Below are 26,960 nucleotides of genomic sequence, written 5' to 3'. Positions count from 1 at the left end.
GAAAGAGCATCACCCTTTTCACACAGGTTTAGGATAAAAGGCATAGGTCCGTATATTTGGGAGTTCAGTGGTGGGTATTGAGTTTGAAAGAGAGAGAGAAGTTGTGAAACAAAAGTTATGCTGAGTGCCCACTTGATATTTGTGGTCATAGATTTATTTTCTTTTTCTTCTTTTTCCTATCAACTTTCAGCTGTTTAGGGGCGAGCATGGAACAGGTGGGTGGTTGGGTGTTGCTGGAGTTTGTACTTTGCCTGTTGCATACACTAAAGGGAGAGAAGGGTGTAGGAGTTAAGGGTGTATGTGGAACACTTGTATCTCTGTGTGAATTTGCTCCGGGTCCCTTGCACTCTAGATACCATATCTGGGATGCAACAAATGCCTGCAATTCTGCTTGACCACCTGCTTTCCCTGTCTCTAATGCCTTTAATAGCCTGCTTGTCACTTACTGTAGAAATATCTGTGAGTCTCAGTTCTGACTTCACTTTTGTCCCCTGACATTTTATTTTTTTATTTTTAGTAAATAACACTTCAGAGTTAGACTTGACAGTATGGATCAGATCAAATGCCTGAATCCACACTCCACTGCCTTTGTTCAGGTGTCACCTACTTTATTAAAGTAGCTCCCCATATGCCTTCAATCCTCCATAGTGTCACCATGTCATTGTTAAAAAGCACAGACATTTTCTTGTTGATCCCTTGTATAATGAGCTCAGATGACTTATGCTAACATATTCCCTTTTAGAAATAATTATGTGGTAGTCCATTATTTATTGGATGTCAGGTTAATGGAGAGAAGAATCCGGGAAAAGAATGAGGCTGCAACATAATGGAGGAAGGAGTCTGGGGCAAGTTCATGAGAAGCTGGGACTAGTCCATCTGTGCAGGAGTGCAGAGAGGGGGGAAGGGCAGTTGGCATATTGTTGGATGTTATTTTGCTTACTGTATCAATTACAGCTAGTTTTGGTTGCATAGACACAGCAGGAGCTAATTGTTCTCTAGTGTAAAAGAACCCTGAAGGTAGTTGGTCCAGGATGGTCTGGTGGCTCCACAGTATGAAAAGTTTTACAGTCTTCCATATTTCCGCCAGCTCATAGCTCCCGTCTTCAGGTCGTGGATTCATAGCGCAGGATGGCTACCCACCTTCAGCTATGGTGTCTGCGGTGGAAGCCAGAAGCAGGAGGAAAAGTTAACTTCCATCCAGATCGGATTTTTTGAAACATCCCTTTTTATAGCTCATTGTCCAGAATGTAGTGTACAATTCAGGCCACCCAGGAGCCTAAGATATGTAGTGTTTTATTCCGAGATGCAATGTGCTGCACTAAAAATAGTAACATAAAAATACCCTTCTAAGGAGAATAGACAACCAGTAGCCTCTGTTACACTTGCTCTTGAGTTTTCCCTCACGTTCTCTTAGTTTAATTGCCTTTTTTATTTTTTATCGCCAGATCATTCTTCTCCTTAGCCCTAGGCTCACACTCTATGTGCTTAGCCATACTCTTTCAGGTCTTGCATCATCCATAATTCCTACTTGTCCTACCTAAAGTTGACTCAAGTCCAGGTATTCCCAGGACACATATGAGATAAAGATATATATTAAAGATTTTTAAGGATATGCTGGGAAAGAGTGCCAAATAAGGCAAATAAAAAGATGAAACCTGTGAACTTGGTTTGACTAGAGTTGATATATATATTAAAGGGAGAGTTTAGTTGCACTTTGCATAAATATAGTCTGTGTTAAATTTTAGATAAGATAGGTCTCTAGTAAATGAAAGGAGTAGAGTTAAATATGTAAATAACAAAATGGAGTATACTAAAATGTTCCCCCTTTGGGGATTAGTTGTACTTTCTGCTCCAGTTTGAAACGCCTTCATCCTGGAAAGCTAAAGTGATTTTTAAGCATTTTTTTAGACCACCCCTGCCCTTTTAAATCATATTCTGATGTGATACCTGATGCACAGAGCAAAACGGTTCTCTGGAGAGGGAGTTCAGTTGCTGGATCAAGTTGGGAATTTGGTTGCTATAACTACAACTTCACAGATGTGCTGTACGTATAAATGCAAGCTCTTGTAGTCCTTGGAATACTGGTTTTGGTAGTGTCTCAACAAAGTAAGTACGTAGCCTTACAGAGAGGGACTCGGCTGTTTTTGTGTGTGTAGTCGATGTGGTATCTCTATCACATCATCTTATGCTTGAGGTCTTCAGTAAGGGAATTTGTCATTGATGATCCTTGGTGTATATGAGTATATGAGTTCACCCTAGGAATCCTTATTTGCAGTGACATTTGGATTTCTCTTGCAGAAGTAAATTTTATATTTCATAAAGGTTTTAAAGTCTGATGTGTATGTCAGTGAAATATACAGTATTGTATTTCTCAGTAAAATGTTTGAATTGCTTATCTGCTGTTAGGTGTAAAGGAATTCACAACCCTTGCTTGTGCCATTTATTTGGAGGTGGGGGTGGGTGGGTTGGAGGGATGTGTGAGTTACTGTCTTACCCTATGAATTCAAAGTCTTGTACATATATGGCAACTAAATTTGTTTTTGTTTAAAGAAGCACACTTTCAGTACTGAGAACACTAACAAAATAACAAGAGGAAAGATATTAAGAGAAAGATTGATATGTGAAGGAAATTATATGTGGTGAAATCAGAATGTCTTTATAAAACTAAAATTTCTAATTAGTCATAGTTCAGGGATCCTCTTTTATTTTTATCGTGAATTAAATTATATATATACACACATATAAAAATTGTATAAATATATTTATATACAATTAAATGTATGTTAAAGCCAACAAAATTATATATTTGAATGTTAAAGAAAATAAATTTATTCTATATTATCTATCTGACTATTTTTTGGATGTACTGAAAATTGTTTAATGGTACTTGAAGGTAAAAATAGTTGAAATAAATAATGTGAAATAATAGCTTAGACATGCATATTAATTTCTTGTGTTAAAATTTAAATATAATGTGGGTTTTAAAACTATCTGCTTAATATTTATTACTAATTAGAATATGAACTATAAGTCATATTAAAAGTTATTGGTTTCCTTAAATATTTCTGACTTTTGCCACATATTTATGGTTTCATAGGGGTTAGGCGTTTTTGCAATTAATTTTATTTTTTTATCAATGGCTTACTTTATTTTTTAAAACTATAAACTTCTTAGTGTGTTAGTTTCATTAAGATAACTTTGTCATACCCTGGCCTGCGTAGCTCAGTGGCTGAGTGTTGACCTATGAACCAGGAGGTCATGGTTCAATTCCTGGTCAGGGCACATGCCTGGGTTGCAGGCTCGATCCCCAGTAAGGGGTGCGCAGGACTGGGTGAAAAAGGTGAAGAGCTTGAGGAGTACAGATTGATAGTTACAATAATCATGATGATTGATATAAAGTACAGCATAGGAAATATAGTCAATATTATCATAGTAACTATGTATGGTGCCAGGTGGCTACTGGAAATATCGAGGGGATCACTTTGTAAAGTATATGACAGTTGTCTAACCACTACACTGTACACCTGAAACTAATACAAAATAATATTGAATGTTAAGTATAATTTTTAAAAAGTCGAATTTATAAAAAGATGATTTTATTATTACTTAATTGAATATTGTTATATAAATAAAATATTAGGGCATTGGTCAAAATCTTCCAAATACTTTTCTATTTTTTTTAATTGTTTTTGGATGAACACACAATATGATGTATTAGAGAATTGTATACCTGAAACCTATATTATTTTATTAACCAATTTCATCCAATAAATTTAATAAAAAGTAAAAATAAATAAGATTATGTTTTGGTTTATTAAGGTGAATTTAGAAAACCATCATTAAGTATTTATACTTAATTCAGTTTTACAAATAGGAAAAATTTAAGTTGGAAGTATTTCATCTCATCAGTGTAAATCATATGTATTCCAGGATTTGTATAGGTATATACAGTATATTTAACAAAGAAGCTTGGGAGTGTTCTTTCCTCTTGAATTTTTTGGAATAGTTTGAGAAGGATAGGTGCTAATTCTTTGAGTGTTTGCTAAATTTACCCATGAAGCCACCTGGCCCAGGACTTTTGTTTGTTGAAAGTTTTTTGATTACTACTTCAATTTTGTTAGTTGTAATCAGTCTGTTCAGAATGTCTGTTTCTTCTTGATTCAGTTTTGGAAGAGTGCATATTTCTAAGAATTAATCCATTTCTTTGAGATTGTCTAATTTTTTGGCATATAGTTGTTCATATTTTCTTATAATCCTTTGTATTTCTGTGGTGTCAGTTGTTACTTTTATTTCTGATTTATTTGGGGCCTCTCTCTTTGTTTTTTGATGAATCTGGTTAAAGGTTTATCAGTCTTGTTGATCTTTGCAAAGAACCAGTTCTTGGTTTCAGTGATCTTTTGTATTATCTCTTTAGACTATTTCATTTATCTCCACTCTGATCTTTATTACTTCCTTCCTTCTACTCACTTGGGCTTTTTTTGTTCTTCTTTTTCTGGATCTTTTAGGTGAAAGGTGAGATTGTTTATTTGAGGTTTTTGTTTGTTTCTTTCTTGAGGTAGGCCTGTAGTGCTATGTATTTTCCTCTTAGGAATGCTTTCACTGTGTCCCATAGATTTTGTGTTTTCATTTTCATTTGTCTCACAGTGTCTTTTGATTTTTCCCTTGATCTCATTGTTAACACATTCATTGTTTAGTAAAATGTTATTTATCCTCCATGTGTCTGTGTGTTTTTCAGTTTGTTTTTTCCTTGTAATTGATTTCTAGTTTCATCCACTGTGGTTGGAGAAGATGCTTGATATGATTTCAGTCTTTTTAAATTTATTGAGACTTATTTTGTGTCTTAATATGTGTTCTATCCTAGAAAATGTTGTATGTGCACTTGAAAAGGATGTATATTCTGGTGCTTTGGGGTGAAATGCTCTGAAAATATCAATTAAATCTATCTTGTCTAGTGTGTTAAAACTGCTGTTTCCTTGTTGATTTTCTGTCAAGATATATCCATTAACATCTATGGAGTATTAACATCTCTCACTTTATGTCCATCAAGATTTGCTTTATACATTTAGGTGCCTCCTATTTAGACTCATAATTGCTTGTAAGGGTTATATACACTTGTTTAATTGATTCCTTTATCATTATATAATGTCCTTCTTTGTCTCTTATCAAAGTCTGCTTTAAAGCCTATTTTTTCCTGATATACATTTTGCTACCCCAGCTTTTTCTTTTTTCTCCTCCTAGTACATCTATTGATTTCAGGGAGGAAGAGAGAGAGGCAAGGAAAGGAGAAGAGAGAGTAGGGAAGAGACGGGAGAGGAAAACCTCAGTGATGAGAGAGAATCATTGATTGGCTGCCTCATGCACAATTGGGTGATCGAGCCCATAACCCGGGCATGTGCCCTGACTGGGAATCGAACCGTGACCTCCTGGTTCACAGGTTGTCTGACACTCAACCACTGAGTCACTGCGGCTGTTTTTTGTGGTTTTTTTAATTACATGAAATATCTGTTTCCATCTTCTCCCTATTAGTCTCTGTATGTCTTTTGTTCTGAGATGGGCCTATTGTAGACAGTATACATATAGGTCTTGTATTCTTATTCATTCAGCTACCCTATGTCTTTTGATTGGAACACTTAATCTTTTTACACTGAAAGTAATTATTGAGAAGTATGTATTTATTGCCATTTTATTCTTTATAACTATGTTCCTCTATTTTTTCTTTCATTTAAAAAAATATCATTTCATTGATTTTAGCGAGGAAGGGAGAGGGAGAGAGAGAGAAACATCAATAATGAGAAAGAATCATTGACCATCTGCCTCCTGCACACCCTCACCGGGTTGGGATCGAGCCCACAACCCGGGCATATGCCTTGACCAGGAATCGAACTGTGACCTCCTGGTTCATAGGTTGACATTCAACCACTGAGCCACACCAGCCGGGCTGCTACCTTGTCTTCTACATCACTAATGCTATGGGTACACCAATTCCAGCCACCACCCACTTAGTGACTGCAAACCTTTGTGGTGGGGCAGGGTTTCAGGGTGCAATTTGGGTTAGTGAAGGAAAAATGGCCCCTTCCCTAGAGATAAACAGTTCATTTTCTCCCCAATTCTGTCCAAACTTCCTCAAGAGCCTTCCTAGAAAGTTTGTACCATAGGCCCAAGCTGGCCACAGCTGCTGACAATTCTGCAGGGTGCAATCTTGGCAGGGTGGGCACTGGGAAGGTGGGGCTAGTGCAGCTGTGGGCAAACTACGGCCCGCGGGCTGGATCCGGCTGTTCTATCCGGTTCTCTTGCTCTCCCCTCCGCTCCTTTACTTTGAATTTATATTAGTTCACACAAACACTCCATCCATGCTTTTGTTCCAGCCCTCCTGTCCAGTTTAAGAACCCATTGTGGCCCTCGAGTCAAAAAGTTTGACCACCCCTGGAGTGGATCTTCCCTTCAGGAGGCACTGGTCAGGCACTAGGCTGGGAGGGATAGCCCTCGCCCCAGAGCAACACCACTTAGTTTCTGACACCCCCTGAGTCACTTGGACCTCTACTCCCTGGGCCAGGCAGCTGACTCTTCCGCAGGGCATGAGCTCAGCAGGGTGAAGCAACAGGGAGGGGGAGGTAGGCTGTTGCATTTCCCCAGGCTGATGCCACATGGAGGGGAGTGCTTGTCCCAGGAAACATGGCTTCTGTGTGCAGTGTGGAGACTCAGCGCAGGGACTCTGGGGCTGTCCCCTTAGTTCTCTCTCCAAGCCACATACTCCACTGTCTCTCCTCACATGACTTCAGTTTGCTCTGAGTGGCCCTCCTTCTGCTGGAGTCCTTTAAGAGGGTGCCTGGGTTTCTACCAGACTCCCATCTCTCCCTCATGGACAGATTACTAACTGATTCTCATGACCAGATGTTATGTGGACACCTCTTTCAGCTCTGGTGCTTTGGACTTGGGAGTCTAGCATGTGGGTGCACGGCCAGCCCTTTCCATCTTTGCCCTGCTTACCAATCGTGATGTGGCTTCTTCTCTAAATTCTTGGTTATAAGATTTCTGTCCACCTAGTCTTCAGTTGGTTATTCAGGTTGATTGCTCTATATTTTAGTTGTAATTATAGTTTGGTCCTGGGAGGAGGTGAGTGTAACTTCCACCTACTTCTCCATCTTGAATCCCTCTCTGCCTTTTTCTTAATTATGCCTTTTAAAAGTAAAAACTTTGCATCTTAATGAAGGTCCATTATGTTAACGTTTTCTTTTATAGTTTGTACTTTTGGTGTCCTGTTTAAGAAATTTTTTCATAACCTATGTCAAAGGCTTTCTCATGTTTTTCTAGAAATTTAATAGTTTTAGCTTTTTCATTTAGGTATGAGATCCATTTTGATTTAATTTCATGTATAATATAAGTTAAGGGTTAAGGTTTATGTTTTTACATACAGATATTTAGTTGTTTCAGGACCATTTATTGAAAATAATATTTATTCATTAATGTGGCTGGGTACATTTGTTAAAAATCAATTGACCATAGTTGTTTAGGTCTATTTCTGGAATCTTCTGTTTTAAATTGCTTCACATGTCATACCTATACCACATTGTCTTCATTTATAGTAACTTCTGAAATTATGTAGTTACATCCTCATCTTTGTTCTTTATAAAAATTGTTTTAACTTTTCTATATTTTAGCCTTTAATTTTAAAATCAGCCCGTCATTGCCTAATGTTGTTAGGATTTGATTGGAATTGCACTGGATTTATAGATCAATTTGGGAAGGTTTACTATTTTAACAATATTGAGCCCTCCAAACCATGAACCTGGTATATCTCATAATTTATTTGTCTTATATAATTTCCTTTTGCAAGATTAGCATTCCTTTGTAGTTGTTAGTGTACAAGTCATACACACCCTTTATCAAATTTATTACTAAGTATTTTATTTTTTATGATAAGTAGTAGGTTTTTATTACCTGTCTATAAGGGAAGATCTGAAGCAGAGGTTAAACAATATGCCAGTGTTACGTATTGGTAGAATTAGAAGGAAAAATTACCTACAAAACAATTACCCTACAAAACAAAATGAAACAAGATAAGTATGGTTTGTGAGTAATGTCCATGTTTCATTCAGATGCTTTAAATAAATTGACATTTGTTACTTGATATCTTTGTAAGAAATTATATATGTGTGTGAGTGTATGCTTTTCCTTTCTTGGAAATGTGGTTTTTATTAACTTTCAAATTTTATTAATGCAGTATTAGTCAAGTAGACTGAATTATTCAGGTTCACCCTTAGAAAGATATGCCTATTATTTCAACTTCTCTTATGGTCTATGCCAAGTTTTTGGGAGGCTGGTGGCTTGGTTTTGGTGCCATTCATATGACTTTCAAGAATATCAGACTTTTGGTTGGCATTCTTAAGATCCTGTTTGATTCTTGAGATCAGTTCAGGTTCTTTCTGATTTAGGGCTAACCTCAACAATTCATTTGAATTCATCTACCATTCTTCTCATTGACAAGTTACATAGATCTTTTTGGTCATTTTTAGATAATATTTTAGAGCTAAGCTTCTTTGTCTCTTCAACACGTACGCGATGAGCTGTGCACAATGCAAAGTGAACATTTAACAAAGGCATTTTTGGATAAGGCGTGTGTCTACACGCTGAAGGGGAAAGCTGTTATGGACCATAACTTTTATACAAACTGATCAGCTGCCATCTGTGTGCAAAGCACTGTGATCAGCAGAGACCTGCTTGTGCCACTGTGTAGACTGATAGCAGCAGATCAATTTAGCTGAGCTGTTCTCTCGCAGTGGTCACGAGGACATAGACAACTACCAAAGTGTAGTCCTTGTCCACCACTGTCCTTTGCTGGTTTATATTGTGGCAAGAGAGAAAAACTGCTTCCTCTCTTCACCCCAACTAAGCTGTGAGGTAAGCTCCACCTTTTTACTCTTGAATGGAAAGATGAGAGGCAAAGCAGCTTCTTGCAACTTTTCCCGTGTTGTTTTGATATAAATTTATGCTAGTCTTTTCCATGATAATCCCTCAAGCCAGGTATACAATTCAGCATTCCTTTGGTGGAGAGCAATGTGTGTAGCACAGCTTGGGTAAATTTTAATAACAAAATTGCACTGCAGAGCACATCTAAGGATTTGACCTTGAAGACTCATAGGAGAGCAGACATTGCAGATTTTCCTACTTGCCCTTGACTTACAAGAGAGTAGATAATGAATTAATAGAAATTGATAAAGAGCGTCTGTCAGGCAGCCGCTGAGGTCATGAGGCTGGTATGCGGAAGCAGTGCCCATACAACATGCGTGACACATAACTGCAGCCAGGAGGGGTGGGTGGGTCATCGAAGCAGGAAATTGGCCGTCAGAAGGAATGTTGGCTCTCAGCTCAAGCTCCAGCCGCCGCGTGGACTCACTGAGAGAAAATAGACTGGGAAATGGGGAGTGCTCATTGCTGCAGAGAAAAGAGCTCATGGAAGGTGGCAGTGCCATTGCTTCAAAGATACTATTGAAGACAGTGCAGGTTAGATTTTTTTTTAAGGAATTAAAATGTTAATAGCATAAATATCAAGTGTTTAGTACTTCTGTAGTTACATAGACAACAGGCTACCGAGACTTGAACAGGGGGAAAACACAGCTATGAGGCCCTCGCTTGTAATTTTTTTTCCGTGTGCTCTGTTTTTATAAGCAGAGGTTAGATGTTGAGATTCACTGAGCAGCGGAACAAGCCTCCGTTAATTTGTGCAGGGTGATGATTGTTAAAATATTTCTAAATGAGCCTTGAGACTAATTTAGGGAAGCTTAATTGTATGCTTGTTTTTCCCCAGTAGTTACTACTGAACTAGGAGCCTGTTAAAGGCCATGCTTTATACGCAGTTTGTAATTTACACACACAACTCATAGGTGCGCTTGGTGTGTGTATGTTTTTGTTTTAAATAGCTGTTATTTTCTTTTTTTGTTGTTGAACAAATGAGTGATAAAATATTGAAAAAAGATTAAATGCATTTTGACAGTCTTTCAAACCATTTTCCTCTTATACGTCTATTAACATTTATTCCTGTATATTTTACTGATTTTTGAGAATGGAATTAATGGCATCAGCAGTTTCTTGTTAGATTTTTTTTTCTTAAAGTTAATTGCTCCTCTTCTATCTAAAGACAATGTCATGAATATTTTTTATAAGTGTCCAAAATAAATACATAGATTTTGGTTTAGAAGCATCGTTACAGTCATTTGATCAGATTTTAAAGGAAGAAAGTAAAATTTGGTAACAGCTTATCATTTCCTAGAAATGAAAGTATGAACCATTTATATCTAGAGTACTACATTTTTAATCATTTTGTGCATTAGGATTGCCTGCCAGTGTAATCTCAGTATGGTTGCTGTGTATTCCCCCACAGGTTATAGCCTGGCACGAATAAGTTTACATTCCAATACTGAGGCATTGCATTCCACGGGGCAGTTCTGACGCACAACAAGAATGTGGAGGCCCATACAAAGGGCGCGTTTAGGGACCCTGATAGAAGAGGCTTCTGTGCTCAGCGACTGCCTTTCGTAGAAACTCACGTTGGTAGAAAGTGCTCTTGAATCAACTTGGGTGGGGATCATGTGGCAACAGAAACTTAGAACAGGATGGCCTGACCAGAGCAAGAGCCTGAAACACCCTGTGTGGTGTGTCACTACCTATGGGTTTCTATGAAAACTAGGTAAGACTTTATATTATCAAACATTTGTGCTTTCTTCTTGTGTGCCTTGAACTTGAAAGAATGTTTACCAGGCTATTTGGTTTTTTCTTCTGCACATTTTTGATATTATAAAGTCATTCATTTTTCTACCTGTGAAAATATTGAACTTATTTCAATTTTAGGAGCAATTTGTAATTCTTAATTTGTACTGTACAAAAAGTTTAGCAAAAGTTATGTAATGGGAATGCAAATTAGGATTGTTAAACTGTTTTTTGAGGAACAGTTCCTAAATTAGTTGTGCTAAGGAAATCTGAGCATTTAAGAATACTCTGCTTGTTACCCTGCAAGAGGTCTTTTCATTAATCATTTGCTGTGAGGTTGTTTTTATTTATTTTGTGTTTTATTTTAAATATCTCAGAGAACTGATAGATTGGACGAGAGTGAATCTGCATCCCTTTTAGTTGTCACTTTTGGTTTAACGTAAGATTATAAGGATACTCTGAAATACATTGAGGTTAAATAGTTGAGAGGCAGGCTTTACAGTGTATTTATACAGAACAATTTAGAAGGATTTAAAAATAGTCTGTAATAATTAAATGTTCATGCAGTCTAGAACCAGAAGACTGTCAGCATTCTTAAATATATATACCATACTTCTCTGTCTCTCTCTCTCTCTCTCTCTCTCTCTCTCTCTCTCTCTCTCTCTCTCTCTCTCTCTCTCTCTGATTTTATAGCCTCTAATGAAAGGCTGGTATGTAGTATAGAAAGGGCTAAAAGGTTTTTATGCTAAGTCTTTCAAACCACTTTCTTAACAGGCCAAGTCTCATTAGTAACTGTTACATCTTGCTTGTTTTTGAAAGACAATTATTCATATATGTGTATTCATATTTGTGTCTTGTACAATAGATAAGTATGCACATGTAGAAAGACTGAAATGACTAGAAGACTGCGATTAATTTGAAAAAAATATTTTAATCCAAGGTTAAAAAAGAAGCTATGTCACTTTAAAAATTAAGGAGTTTAAACTTTAAAAATATCTTTGTTTATCTTGGTATGTGGTATTATGAGTGGCATTTTAAAGAAGCAGATGTTCCTCTGGTTGAAGTTTTGGCAGCAGCTGCCGAACAGGCTAGGCTTTTATAGATTTGGCATTCAGATCTTTGACGAGTCCAGGGTAACCCTCAGGTCCTTGGTGGTCATTTGTACTTTTGCTGCATTTGAGTCGCCTTCTAAATTCCAAAAGCTGATTTCTGTTTCTCACTCAACTAGCTAGTGTGTGAGCCTAGCCAACCTCTGAGAATCCACCATCCAGCAGAGCCCTGTTCCCCACTTGTCATTGGATGGGTGCTGTTGGGATAAATGTGTATTCTGTAGAGTATTCCTGAGGAGGCCCTGGAATTACTCCTCATAAGTGTGAAGCTTCAAAGACTAGAGTTTATGTTACTGAATGTAGAAGAGGGCCATAGAAGAAAGCAAGAGAAAGGGTAAGACCAATAATAGTCTCCTGCACTTACAGAGTCTGGCATTTCGGGCATCTGCTTTAACCTAAGGCATTTAGGTAGGCTGGCTTAGTTTCTCCAGTTGTGAAATGAGAATTGAACTGGAGGGGCAGTTCTCATGGGAAGAATAGGATCCATATTATAATCACTGGACGCCTTTTTCTAAGTCCAGAATGTTTCAGGACCTTTGAGTAGCACATAGGATGATGGCATACTTTCAGGTGTAAAACTGAAGGGGAAAAAAATGTGGAAAGACATTTTACTATATAATTTTTAAAGTTTTTTCTCAATTTTGAAATTCTATAAATTCATTTTGGCTTTGTGATACAATTGTAGGAGAAAATATGACATTGTTTTTATTAAACTTAATGATGCTAACTGTTCTGCCTGTTATCAGAGCTTCTTATGTACTTATCTTCCACAGAATACAAACTACTTAAGAGTAAGGACTAGCCCAGCCAATGTGTCAGTGGTTCAGCTGTGACCTAGGAACGGTTTGATTCCTGGTCAGGGCACAGGCCCGAGTTGCAGGCCATGCAGGAGCAGTGGATCAGTGATTCTCATCATTGATATTTCATCTCTCCCTATTCCTTCCTCTGAAATCAATAAAAATATATTTTTTAAAAAAAGAATAGGGACTATATTTAGTGAGTTTCTTTTAAGCTCTGTATTGATTACAGAGTTTATATTGATTGTATAATGTGTCCAATGATTATTTGGAAAAAGACTAGGAAGCAAAATGTTCTCTCTGTTTCCACATATATGTAGAGATAGGATGAAAGTGAGGGTGGCCTCTAATTTATGGTCAAGGATAAAATGAGATTAATGCTGGGTAACAGAAAAATGGCTGTCTTCATAACTCTGATTTAAAATATTTCAGTAATATTTGTTTAGTGTTTCTCGTCTCTTCCTATTTTTTTTTTTTTAACTACAGCTTCTATTACTTCATTGCTTAATTAATGTAGAAAAGAGCTTGGTCCCAGGTTCATCAATGGTATAATTCAGTCACAAACTTAATTCTTCCTCTGTCCCTAAAGATTTGTTGTTCTTTGGTTAAAGTGGAGTTTCAACTTTTTCTTATTCAAGTCCTGAAATTTTGCTAAGAAACCCAGAGCCATTAATACAAACAAAAATTCTCTTGGTAAGTTGGTCTTTTAAAATCACCACCCTTGGGAGGAGATTTTAGTGTTGTTGTTTTCTTAATTCTCACCAAGGATATGTTTATTGATTAGAGAGAAAGAAAGAGAGAGAGAGAGAGAGAGAGGTGAGAGAAATATTGATTGGTTGCCTCCTGTATGCTCCCTGACCAGAGATCGAACTTGCAACCTGGGCATGGGCCCTGACCAGGAGTCGAACCGTGATTTCCTGGTTCATGGGTCAGCGCTCACCCACTGAGTCAAACTAGCTAGGCTATTATCTTTCTTTATGAACTTGTCTATTCTAGATATTTCAGATGACTGTAATCATATAGTATTTGTCCTTTTGTGACTGTCTTCTTGCAGTTAGCATAATGCTTTCAAGGCTTATCCATGTTGTAACATGTGTCAGAACTCCAGTCCACTCTGTGGCTAATATTCCATTATATATATACGTGTGTGTGTGTGTGTGTGTGTGTGTGTGTGTGTGTGTGATATGTCCTAATATATAAAAACCCTGGGTCGTAATGACCAGTAACGACTGAGGCTCGACCAACCGGAAGTCAGTCCTACAGTCAGCACTGGGTTGCTATGGCAACCCAGCGCTGACTGCTTCTGCCGCAGGTGTGGTGACCCAGCACTGACTGCTGAGGGGGCTGCAAATCAGGGCCAGAGAGAGGCCTGAAGAGAGAAGCAGAGACTGATCCATTGCCCCTGTGGCAGCTGTTGATCAGCACTTGCCTCTCTCTTTCTCTCACAGTCTGGCCAGCAGCCATGCCTCCATTTCTCTCCAGGCCTCCACCAGGGCTGCTGATCAGCCCCGCCTTTCTGATCAGGCTCCGTTGATAGGCCCAGAGACGCTGACTGGCATAGAAACCGACCAATCAGAACTAAATCTGGGTGAAGTGTGAGGAACCAATGGCTGCCTAGGAGGTGGAGCTTTTGATGCTGACTGGCATAGAAACCGACCAATCAGAACCAAATTGGCCGGCAGAGGAGGGCAGTTGGGGGCAAGATCAGACCTGCAGGGGAGGGCAGTTGGGGGCAAGATCAGGCTGGCAGGGGAGGGCTGTTGTGGGTGAGATCAGGTCGGCAGGGGAGGGCCGTTGGGGGCAAGATCAGGCCGGCAGGGGAGGGCAGTTGGGGGTGAGATCAGGCTGGCAGGCAGAGGCAGTTGGGGGCGAAATCAGGCCAGCAGGGGAGAGCAGTTGGGTGTGAGATCAGGCCGGCAGTGGAGGGCAGTTAGGGGCAATCAGGCAGGCAGGCAGGTGAGCAGTTAGGAGCCAGCGGTCTCAGATTGTGAGAGAGATGTCCAACTGCCGGTTTAGGCCTGATCCCTGTGGGCCTAAGTTGGACCTAAACCGGCAGTCGGACATCCCCCAAGGGGTCCCCAGTTGGAGAGGGTGCAGGCTGGGCTAAGGGAACCCCCATCCCTCTGTGCACGAATTTTGTGCACTGGGCCACAAGTATATATATCACACTTTGTTAATACATTCATCTGTTGATGGACCCTTGAATTGTTTCTACTTTTTGGCTATGGTGAATAATGCTGCAATGAACATTGGTGTGCAAATATCTGTTTGAGTTCCAGTTTTCAGTATTTTATTATTTATGTAGCAGTGGACTTGAGGGATCTTAATGGTAATTCTATGTTCAACTTTTAGAGGAAGTGCCAAACTGTTTTTCCACAGTGACTACACCATTTTATACTCCCACCAGCAAAGTTCAAGTGTTACAATTTATTTGCATTCTCTTTATCACTGGTTATTATAGTTTTTAATTGATAGCCATCCTAATATCTCATTTACATCTATTATCAGTTGTGAAATAGTATCTCATTGTGGTTTGGATTTGCTTTTCCTTAATGACTAAGGATGTTGAAATTTTCATGTTCTTTCTTAAAATTTTTATTTTCAGTGACAGTTTACATTAAATATATGTTGTATTAGACAGTCATATACTTTACAAAGTGATCCCCCCGATATTTCAAGTAAACCTGGCACTACACATAGTTATTACAGTATTATTGACTATATTTCCTGTGTTGTACTTTACATCTCTGTGACTATTTTCCAAGTACCAATTAGTACTTCTTAATCCCTTTACCCTCCTCCCCAGTTCCCCTCCCTTCTCACAACCACCAGTCTGTTCTCTGTGTCTGTAAGTCTGTTTATATTCAACATTTCATTTTTTTTAATTATTGATTTTTAGAGCGAGAGAGATGTGAGAGAGAAATATTGATCCGTTGCCTCTTGCACACACCCCGACCTCATATTGAACCCACAACCTTGGTATGTGCCCTGACCAAAAATTGAACCCACCACCTTTTGGTATATGGGATGACACTCCAACCATCTGAGCCACATAGCCAGGGCTCAACTTTTCATATTCCTATTTGCTAGTTGTATATTGTCTTATTCAAGTTCTTTGCCCACTTTTTAATTGGGTTGTTTGTCTTTTTGTTGTTGCGTGCTAGTTCTTCATATATTCAGGACATTAAACCCTCCTCAGATATATTATTTGTAAATATTTTCTCCCTTTTTTAAGATTGTCCTTTTAGTTTCTTGATAATGTTCTTTTTATGCACAGTTTTTTTTAAGTTTGTAGCTTTTTTTGTTTTGTTTTGCTTTTGGTGTCATGTCTAAGAATCTATTGTCAAATCCAAGGTCACCAGTGTATTTATCCTTATGGTTTTTTTCTAAGGGTTTTAAGGTTTGGGCTCTTTTATTTAGGTGAGTGATCCATTTTGAGTTAATTTCTGTTTATGGTAAAAGATAGGAGTCCAACTTTATGTGCAAATACAGTTGTCCCATACATTGTTGAAGAAGTTTTTCTTGTCTTAGTTGGTTTTGCTCAGTGGTTAGAGCACTGGCCCTCAGACTGAGAGGTCTTGGGTTCAATTCTGGTCAAAGGCTGGTTGGGTCTCAACGAATTGATGTGTGCGTCCCCCTCCCTTGTACTCTCTCTGGAAATCAATGGAGAAAGTATCCTTATGTGAGGATTAGCAAAAAAAAAAAAAAAGAAAGAAAGAAAGAAGAAAAGAAGCTTTTCTTTCCTCATTGAATGAACGTCACACCTTTATCAAAATTCATTGGCCATAGATATCTGGGTTTATTTGTGGACTTTTAATTTTATTTCATTTTTTTCAGTTCTTGTGCCAGTACCACACTGTTTTGATTACTGCAGCTTTGCAGTAAGTTTCAAAATCAAGAAGTTTGAGGCCATCTGACTTTGTTCTTTTTCAAAATTCTTTGGCTAATTAGGGCCTCTTGCAGTTCCATACGAATCTAGAGATCAGCATTTCCATTGTGCAAAAAAGGCTTTTGGAACTTTAGTAGGGATTGCATTGAATCTGTTAGATCACTTTGCGTAGTTTCTTATAAGACGTAATAACAAAAAGGAGTGCATTTGATGGGACTAACTATTTGTTTCTGACAGTGGCACCAAGGAATATTTGTATGTTTGTTTGAGTATGGATAGATGTATATAGATATTTGTATGTTTGTTTGAGTATGGATAGCTGTATATAGATATTTTAAAAAGAATTTTTCAGATATGCTAAGTATGATTCTGTTTTTGATTTTCATAAAAACAGAATTTTGGAGCAGGGAAGGACTTAAGTTAGGGCCAACTCTAACCTGATAATCTCAATAATGAGTAAAATGTAGAATATGAGAATGGTCAAGTTGGCTTGCTAGAGATCACAATGACACAGTGAAATATTGACTCTCCTGTTCTCTTCATTTCACACGACTTTTTCACCATAAAGTTTGATGCATTGTCACCATTTATAAAGAGGATTGCAAACAGAACAAGAATATCCATAGGAATCACTCAAAATGTCTAACTTGGAAAAATTGCTTGATTAAATAGTTCTTTGGAATAATTTTTCTCATATTTTTTATATTTTTCTCAAAGATAGTTTATTAAAAATGGCTACTAGAGTGTTGACTGGAGGGAAGGGAGGGAGGAATTTGGGAGTAGTGAATGACAGGGATGGGAGGTGCTGTAGTAGAGCAAGTCAGGATTACCTAGCTTGGCAGGATTTTCTCTTCATGGTTTTAGTCATCATAAAGTTGGGTCAGAGAGAATCAATCTGCTCTGGTGTTAAGATGGGACTTGTCACAGATAGCACAAAGGTGCTATGTCTGAGTTCACCAGTGCAAAGTTTTCAGGAAGAATGGGCAGTTAATGTGCATATCCACTTAATTACTTCCATACTAAGGAAGAAGAGTTTAAGTTGAATACCGTTTTCTTTAAAATTTAAGCATAAATTGATTTGAAATTTTAGAGAAGTAAATACACTTTTTAGGTGAAAGAAATTTTAACCTAAGCCGCTTAAGTTATAGAAGAGAATTACATACACTTTATACTTTTTTGGATTTTTCATAATTTTCCATTAATTCTATTCCCATTCCTATTATAATATTCTAAAGCTTTGCCTAACTGGGAATGATTTAAGACAGCCTAACTTAGAACATATTTATACTAATTCTCTTTTACTTGCATTATTAATTGTGCCGGAATTTTCCAGATAAATATAGGGTATCTCAAAAAATGAATACATATATTCTGAATAATTATAAAGGCAGTGTTTATTTTTTAATTTAATCTAATTTTTAAAAATCTTTATTGTTGAGTATTACAGATGTCCATCCCCCCCACCCCCATTGCCTTCCTCCACCTGGATCCTCACCCCAGACCCCTTCACCACCCTATTGTCTGTATCCATGGTAATGCATATATGAATATAAGTTCTTTGGTTAATTTCTTCCCATCCCACCCCCTCTTCCCTCTGAGATTCTTCAGTCTGTTCTGTGTTTCCATGCCTCTGGTTCGATTTTATTCAAATCAGTTTATTTTGTTCATTAGATTCCTTGTTTGTTTATTTTGATTTTTAGGTTTCAATTGTTGATAGATATGTATTTATTGCCATTTTATTGTTCATATTTTTTATCCTTTTTTTTTTTTCTCTTCAAGAAGAAGACCCTTCAACAATTCATGTAATACTGGTTTGAGGTTCCCTGGTGGTCTGGTGGTTAGGATTCAGTGCTCTCATGTAATACTGGTTTGGTAGTGATGAACCCCTTAGCTTTTTCTTGTCTGTGAAGTTCTGACCTTCAATTCTAAATTATAGCTTTACTGGGTAGAGTATTCTTGGTTGTAGGTCCTTGGGTTTCATTATTTTGAATATTTCTTGTCACTCCCTTCTGGCCTGCATAGTTTCTGTTGAGAAATCAGCTGACATTTGTATAGGTGCTCCCTTATAGGTAACTAACTGCTTTTCTCTTGCTGCTTTTAAGATTCTTTCTTGTCTTTAACCTTTGGCATTTTAATTATGATGTGTCTTGGTGTAGGCCTCTTTGCTTTCCTCTTGTGTGGAACTCTCTGCACTTCCTGGACTTGTAATTCTATTTCTTTTACCAGATAGGGGAAGTTTTCTGTCATTATTTCTTCAAGTAGGTTTTTAATTTCTTCCTCCCTCTCTTCTCCTTTCAGCACCACCATGATGTGAATATTGGTATGCTTGAAGTTGTTCCAGAGGCTCCTTACACTGTCTTCATATTTTTGGATTCTTTTTCTTTTTGCTCTTCTGATTGGGTGTTTTTTGCTTCCTAAATTCTAAATCACTGATTTGATTCTCAGTGTCCTCTACTGTTGGTTCCCTGTGAATTATTCTTCATTTTAGTTAGTGTATCCTTCATGTCTGACTGGTCCTTTTATGTTGTTGATGTTTTCACTAATTTCCTTAATTCTCACTAACCATTGTTTTGAGCATCCTTATAACCATTCTTTTGAACTCTGTATCTAGTAGTTGGCTTGCTCCCATTTCATTTAGTTCTTTTTCTGGGGATTTCTTCTGTTCTTTCATTTGTGACATGTTTCTTTGTCTTCACATTTTGGCTGCTTCCCTGTGTTTGTTGCTATGTTTTAGGTAGAGCTGCTAAGTCTTCTGAAATTGGTAGAGTAGCCTTATGTAGTAGGTGTCCTGTAGGGCCCAGTGGCTCAGCCTCTCCAGTCACCTGAGCTGGGCATTCTGCGAGTGCCCCTATGTGCACTGTCTTGTAGTTGAGCCTTTATTGCTGTTAGCGTCACTGGGAGGACTTGACCCCCAGGCCAACTGGCTTTAAGGACCAACTGTAACTACAGGGGAAGAGCTGCTGTGTAGGAGCTGACCCCATGGAGCAGGACTTGCTTCAGTGGGGCTTTGGTGCTCACTGATTCCATCCCTTGAGTGTGTTGCTAGTGGATGTGGTAGAGTTGTAATCTGCTATGGTATGAAGCTGTTCACCAGGCGCACTTGCTTTGCGGCCTCCTGGGAGGTACAAAGTCAGCCACTGCCTGTGCCTTGCCAGGGGTCACCCAGCACGAGCTACAGAGTGATCTTAAGATGGCAGTTACTTGTATTGGGCTTGGAGGTGCCCAGGAGAGGCCAAACTGTGAACCTTGGCAAGCTGCTGCAAGTGCCAGGTCTGGATCCAGTTATCTAGAGGTATGGGGCACGCTGAGTTTGAGAGCTTTTAGGAAAGTCTAAAGCCTGATCCAAGATGGGCCATTCATATGGAAAAGACACTGCAAACAGCTTGGGTGGGTCTGCAAATAGTGTGGGCCAGGTTGATGGAGACTCAAATATGGTGCCTGCCACTCAGCTCTGGGAGTGGGGGGAGGGTCTCAGCAGAGGAACAGTGACCTCTCTGCCAGCACTTTTGTCTGGAAGAAAGTTGCCCCCCTGTTTCCACCCTGATGTCAGATAATTTTGTTCCTCCCTGTATGTCCCTGGATCCAGTGCTGGAGCTCAGAGGGAGTGAATCTAAGTTAAGTCTGTGCACGAGCCCTTTAAGAGGAACTGCCTGGGTCTCTGGCTGCCTCTGTGTCACTCAACTACAGTCCCTGCTGGTTTTTCCAGCCCAAACTTATGGGGGACTTCTCTTACTGGCTCTGGAAGCCTGGGCTAGGGGTCTGGTATGGGGCAGAGACACCTTCCTTGCTCCTCAGGGGAGGCCTTCTCAGCCAAGATATCCCTCCTTATTAAAAACACACCACATGTGGGTGTCAGACCAGCCGTTCCACTCCTCCACCCCTCCTACCAGTCTTAATTATTTAATTCTCTAGTTGTAGGGCTTCCATTCAGCCAGATTTCAGGCAGTTCTGAATAATGGTTGCTCTGTATTATAGTTGTAATTTTGACGTGGTTATGGGAGGACACAAGTACCGTGTTTATTATGCCACTGTCTTGATTCCTCTATAAGGCAGTGTTTATTAAAATAACATTTCAATTTCAAAATTGAGCTATCAGTCTGACTAGTGTGGCTCAGTGGTTGAGCACTGACCTGTGAACCAGGAGGTCACAGTTCGATTCCTGGTCAGGGTACATGCCCAGGTTGTGGGCTCAGTCCCCAGTAGGGGGTGTGCAGGAGGCAGCCGACCAATGATTTTCTTTCATTGCTGTTTCTAACTTTGTCTCCCTTTCTCTCTGAAAGCAATAAATATTTTTTTAAAGTGTCATTTTTAAAAAATTGAGCTATCCACTGTTAAAGTGTGAATACATTTCTGGGACACCCTGTATATGTCTAAAATTTAACAATTTGAATTGTTCCTGTCAGTCTGTGTAAATAATGATTAAAGATAGTTAATCTTTCTCCAGTGTGTATTTCTTGTATTGTTTTTAGTTTTTATTAATCTTGAGGGTTGGCTTAAATTTTATATTTTTAAATCTTTTTTTATTTTATTTTCTAGTTTTGGCAAGCGTTCTGCAGGAAGCTTTAGGCGTGGCTGTGAATGCATTGTTTTAGAGCCTTCTGAAATGATCGTGGTAAGAATATTCCTCTGAAGACATTCTTTCCCCCTTAAAAAGTTATACAATTAAATTACTTTCACAAACTACTTAAAATAGTGTATTACATATTTTATAAGTGTGGACATATTTATTGTATAACTTTTATTATAAATTTGAGTTCATAATCATAATTATTTACAGGATTCGATTAAATGAAAAAGATACAAAATTTAAAGGGCACAAGTGCCTAAATGTTTGCTGGTTGAACTTTGTAAATCAATCTATGATAATACCATGTAATTAAAATTTGGCGAGAGTCTCTTTGAATTACAGGATTTTAGCTCTCCAAATATTGTTCGAAATGAGTGAGATACAAGTAAAATGAATCACAGTGATATGTATTCAGACAACAATTACCATAAGGAAATCACTTCAATTTTTTAAAACTAATTGAAATAAAAATGGGGTACTAGTTTGCTGGTTAAACAGTCTGTCAAAATCTTAATCTCTCATTAGCCAAACTGCGTGATTTAAAAACTATATTTAGATAAGTCATATACATAATAATGCTAAATAGATATTAGTAATGTTTTTTAAAAAATATTTTGTATTGATTTCTTAGAGAGAGCAAGGGAGAGGGGTAGAGGGAAGAAACATCCATGTGAGAGCAGAACATTGATTGGCTGCCTTTTGCACACCCCCTACCCGGGATTGAGCCTGCAACCCAGGCATGTGTCTTGACCAGGAATCAAACCAGCAACCTTGTGGTGAATGGGACAACACCCAACCAACTGAACTGCGCTGGCCAGGGCAGCAACATTTTTTGGTGCTTTACAAAACACCTGTCACATTCTTCCTTACTATATAAAAGTGTTTGTAAAGTAGCATACTATGTATCCCTTTAAAAAAAAACAAATCAGCAACTAAAATAGGATGATGGCAGGAATTCCCAGTGTAGACATTCAGTTGATATGATAATCCAGTTATTCCTCATCCAGCATCCTTCACCAGGAAAACCTGGTAATATAGATTATTTTGGAAGTTTTTAATTCACATTTAATAAAATATTTGGTAGACTACCACTCTATTTAGAAATAAGAATAGGGTTTTTCCCTATGATTCAGGAAAATTCCATCAGAAATGAGAACTTCCTTGTCAAAGCTAGCGAACACTTCTGGTAAAATTTCACAAAATTTACTCTTAAGTGAGAAAGTGGCATGGTGGTGATTAAAGATTTAGGATTGAAAAAAATGTAGGCAGATAAATAGAACCTTGCTGAAACAGATCTTTAAAAGATTTTAGATACTTCATAGAAATTTTGACCTCCATTAGTGCTATTTTGGGGTTTCTCTGAAGGCTTTTTGATCTTCAACATTTTCTTGAGAATTTTATATTTGCTGATAGTATACAAACTACCGGGTTGCCAGTGTGAGAATAGTTTTAGCATGGAAATATGCCTCTAGTATAGTGAGTAATCACATTTCATTATATCAGTATGATGAGGATTAACTTAATGTAGCATATTCTCTATTAGTCCATTCACCAGAGTTTCTGAAATATTTGAAATGAGGATTTTTTTTAAACAACACTATATAAAAAAAAGAAACTGAATCCACAGAATGAAAGTAGGAAGAGGAACACTTAGGGAATCTACAAAAGCCATTCTGCTAGCAGTTCTATTTCAGTCATTTTGGATTTGGGGGTTTTTACAGATTTACTCATCCATTAGCGTTTTTGTGCTTTAGTTGACAATGGGGCAGTTGCTTTCATAACGTGTGGTAATATATCCTGTGGTTCTTTCACTACTAGATCAGTACAAAGACTAACTGAAAATAACTTTCCTTTTCAAAGTACAGGAAATTCAAGAATTACCCATGTTGTCCCTAAGTGGAACTGAAAATGCCTCTTTGTAAAGGAAAAGTTACTCAAAACCAATCCGTTCCAGAGAAGTTCTAAAACACTTAAGAATCTGTTTAGATACTTGGGCTACAAATGTCTTTGCAAAATGAATGAATGTGGACTATTTGTACGTTTTATTCTATATTTAATCTTGATTTAGAATATCATGCTTGAAGAAATGAAATTTTGTTGGCTTTTTTTTTTCCTCAGGTGGACTATATGGATGAAAATGAAGAATATTTTCAGCGTCAAGCTTCTCATCGACAGTCGCGAAGGAGATTTAGAAAGATTAACCAGAAAGGTGAAAGGCAGACCATTATTGACACTGTGGATCCTTATCCTGTGGGCAAACCACCGTTGCCGAGAGGCTATCATACGGTAAGTTGTACATGTATGACATATTTACTTATCTTCAGTTTTTTGTTTGGAGTTTTGTGCAGAGACAAAACTTTTAACTTCCTATTTAAACTACATATTTTTGATGAATAATTCTATACTTAAATTGCAGTTTTTGCTGGAAACACATATAATGTGAATAGTTTTAAAGAGCATTGAAATAAGACATCAAAGACATTGTTTAGCCTTTTTATTTTTTAAAATGTTCTCTGAAGATCAGTTTTGTGATCAGCATGTATAATTGTGACTGGGATATTTTAAGTTCTTACCTTAATCTAAAATTTTAGCCAGCCCACATCTTAATGACTGCTGTCATAGCTGTTTTTTATTCAAAAAGTAGCTATATAAAGATGGTCTGAAGTATTTCTAATAGGTTCAAAGATCCTCTTAAATGCTTGATTATCATTTATTTATAAATGTTTGATAAGGAAGCTATTTTTTTGTTTGAGAAAACCAAGACACAGATGAGTGGTTTGTACTAGACCCCAATAGAGGCAATGTTAGAACCTTTTTAAAATTTTTATTTTATTTTTTCTGCCTGGCTGTACTATGCCATATTTCTCCTGATAGTCAATCCAAAATATTTGCGAATATACTTAAGGATTTATATTTTCAAAAAGAAAGTAGCTTGAATTCTTATATATGTCATAATATGGCCAAAGATGTGTTATCTCTCTATATATGTAATACCATTAAATGAGTAGTCATTTATATTACTTTTAAAACAAGAATATGAAAAAAATAAAAATAGATAATTGACAACTACATTACATTTCACCTTTTTCTAACCTGTCTTTTTCTTTCTTTTTACAAAAAACTATAAGTGCAAAAGGTGTGGGAAAATGTATATAGACAAAATTATGTACTTAATTTTTAGTAACTTTAAGTGATATATTTTAAACCCACACTTCATATGTTCTGTTTGTGAGAGCTCTTTGTATTTGAATTTTTAAGCACTTTTGATCACTAGCTACCCTCCTACTTCTCTCACTACCCATGTACTATTTTAATTTAACATGAATTTTAGAGTTGAATCCTTTCATTGAGCTCATTTGGGTTGCTTTTTGCTCATCATAAAGACAGCTTTGTTTGTTGAAGAGACTTGGTATATTAAAAAAAATTATGAAAGGTTTTTTGTTTCCATTGTCTATAAAAGAAGGTAGTATTTTTAGTGTTGATGGAACATCATCGAAGAAGGAAATACAGATTAAAAATAGTTGTACGTATTAATAGTATAATATATTTTAGCCACGTACTAATATTAATATTATTCTTTCTGCTTTAGAATTATTTTTTCCATATCAGATTCCATAATAACATAGTTAGTGGGAGTATAAATTAATTAAAATTTAGTGTTAAACCTGAATGGTTTAAAAATTTTTAATTATGTTTTTATTGATTTTAGAGGGATTAGGGAGAGAGAGAAAAAACATCGATGAGAAAGAAACATCGGTCAGCTGCCTCCTGCATGCCCCTTACTGGGTATAGAGCCGGAAACCTAGGCATGTGCCCAGACCGAGAATCAAACTGTTGACCTCTTGGTGCTTAGGATGATGCTTAATCCATTGAGCCACACCAGCAGGGCCTGATTCAATCACTTTCCCTTTATCACTGCCCTTTTTTTCAACTAGTTTTTAAAAATGTGTAGTGTTGTGTTGTTTTTTTTTATTACAAGATTAATTTTTTAAAGTTATTTTGATTTAAAAAATGGTGTACCTGGTTAACAGGTACTTTTGTTAGAGAAAATTCGTACTAGGATGAAACATTTAACTTGATTGCTAATGGATCATGTACTTGTTTACTAATATGTGAAATATTGGTATTAATTTTACTAAATGAGTTCAGGTTGGCCACAACATGGCTTTAGTTGAAAATATTGGACCCTGTTTTTTTTTGTGTTTGTGTGCAAATTGTGTTTTAATTATATTTATATAATATTCATTGTTTTACCGAATATATTTTAACTTAGGGAAACAATTTTGTACATATGATACCACAAAATCAAAAGAATAAAGTAAAAATAATTATTCTTATTAGCTATAAGTCATATTTACTTATTCTTAACAGAAATATTTCTCTCTGAACAAACCCTGGTAGGGTAGGACTGAGGGTGCAAAGTTTATTTAAAGGATGCATGATCATACTTCACAGGTGGTTTTAAATGATTGCAAGTGCATTTCAAGTGCATGGCTGAAGAACAGAGAGGATTTGTACATGTAGCCAATTCTATATGGTCATTCTTAACCTAATATTAACATTATCTTCATTTTGGCAGATGTACTATAGCATGTCTGATAATGTTCATCTTTTCCTTTCCTCCTCTATGGCACTCATTTCATTTTGGCTCAAAGGAATGCACTAAATCTCAGGTATTGTAATTTATGTGTGGTCTCCTAACACTAACCTAATTTTATTTGTAAATTTGCACTGTAAATAATGAGTTTATAATATTGATATTTTTTGCTTAGTCTCATTTGTATTTTCCCCTGAATCAGTAAAATCTCTTAAAAATCTGAAACTATCAGTGGCTTAGGTGATGGCACAGGCTGCATTATTTGTGCAGATCTGGGGATGAATTGCTCACTTTCTTTGAAGAAAGAATAAAAGTACAACCTACTTATTTTTAAGAATGAGTGGCGCACCAACCCTCTTTACAAATAAAAACATTAAGAGAGAAAGACAGACATAATAGACGTTTATTTGCTTTTTGTGTGAAAGCTGAGGTAAAATTTCCTTAGAAATTTTATTTTAAATGTTATAAATGAAAGCTTTAAATTTTGGGAATCTCAATGTGAGAACATTTTGAGAGACCACTGGTAAAATGACAGAATAAAGGCTGAGTCAAAAGGGAAATAAGAATTAAAAATTGCTTATGTTTTCTTATACTTTATTTTTAACCAGATTTCATGCTTTTATTTCACTCTATATTTTAATCAAGAGGCCTATAATAATACCTTTGCTCATTTTCGTGCCAGTACATGACTAATTTATGATTTTCAGTGATACTCTTTTGAAATTATGGGCCAAATTTGGGTTTATCAGGAAATTTGGAATCAAGAAATTAAAAATGATTTATCTCTGGAAACTAATTGATTTAAGGAACTAGTAAAATTTTGTGGTTGAGGTTTCTTAATACACAGGGAAAAGGTTGTAAATAATTTAATTCACATTAGAAGTCTATCATCAATATAATATCTTTGGCTATTATTATAACCTTGCCTGATAGCATGAAATATTTATATAATTTTTAAAATTAAAATGAGGCAATTATTTTATGTTCTATACAAAAAAATACATACATGTTAAAATGCCACAGGAGGCATGATTGCTATATTATATTTTAGAAGCAGTGCTAATTTTAAAATGATGTGGTAAATAAAAAAAAATTGATAAAATTTTTAAATTTTGTATAAAAATTTTTAAAAATACACCAGTGTTTTGAGCTTTTACCTGGTAAAGGTATACTTTAAAAAATATATAACAACATTTTAAAAGATATATCAGTGTGTAATTAATCCTCCTCTTTTTTAATGTGAAAAATTATCAGTCTAATTCCTATTTAGAACTAGGAATTGAATTAAAATGTGCAC

At 36.8% G+C, this 26,960-nt stretch overlaps 1 protein-coding gene across 4 annotated transcripts in view; it reads left to right on the top strand.

The window, feature by feature from the left end:
• RAPGEF2 (Rap guanine nucleotide exchange factor 2) overlaps positions 1 to 26,960 on the top strand; it is a 249,033-nt gene that overhangs the window by 110,598 nt on the left and 111,475 nt on the right. For 3 of the 4 annotated variants that reach the window (XM_080673715.1, XM_080673714.1, XM_080673713.1), the window contains exons 5-7: positions 21,036 to 21,111; positions 23,185 to 23,352; positions 25,722 to 25,739. In XM_080673715.1, coding sequence (XP_080529841.1) covers positions 21,036 to 21,111; positions 23,185 to 23,352; positions 25,722 to 25,739 — 262 coding nt within the window. The remainder of the gene's footprint in view (positions 1 to 21,035; positions 21,112 to 23,184; positions 23,353 to 25,721; positions 25,740 to 26,960) is intronic. The other variant, XM_080673711.1, reaches the window with a different exon arrangement.

The sequence above is a fragment of the Plecotus auritus genome (genome assembly GCF_963455305.1).
Source record: "Plecotus auritus genome assembly, chromosome: 6".
Classification (NCBI taxonomy): domain Eukaryota; kingdom Metazoa; phylum Chordata; class Mammalia; order Chiroptera; family Vespertilionidae; genus Plecotus; species Plecotus auritus.
Note: the sequence above shows the minus strand (reverse complement) of the source record. Positions and strands in the feature narration are given on the sequence as shown.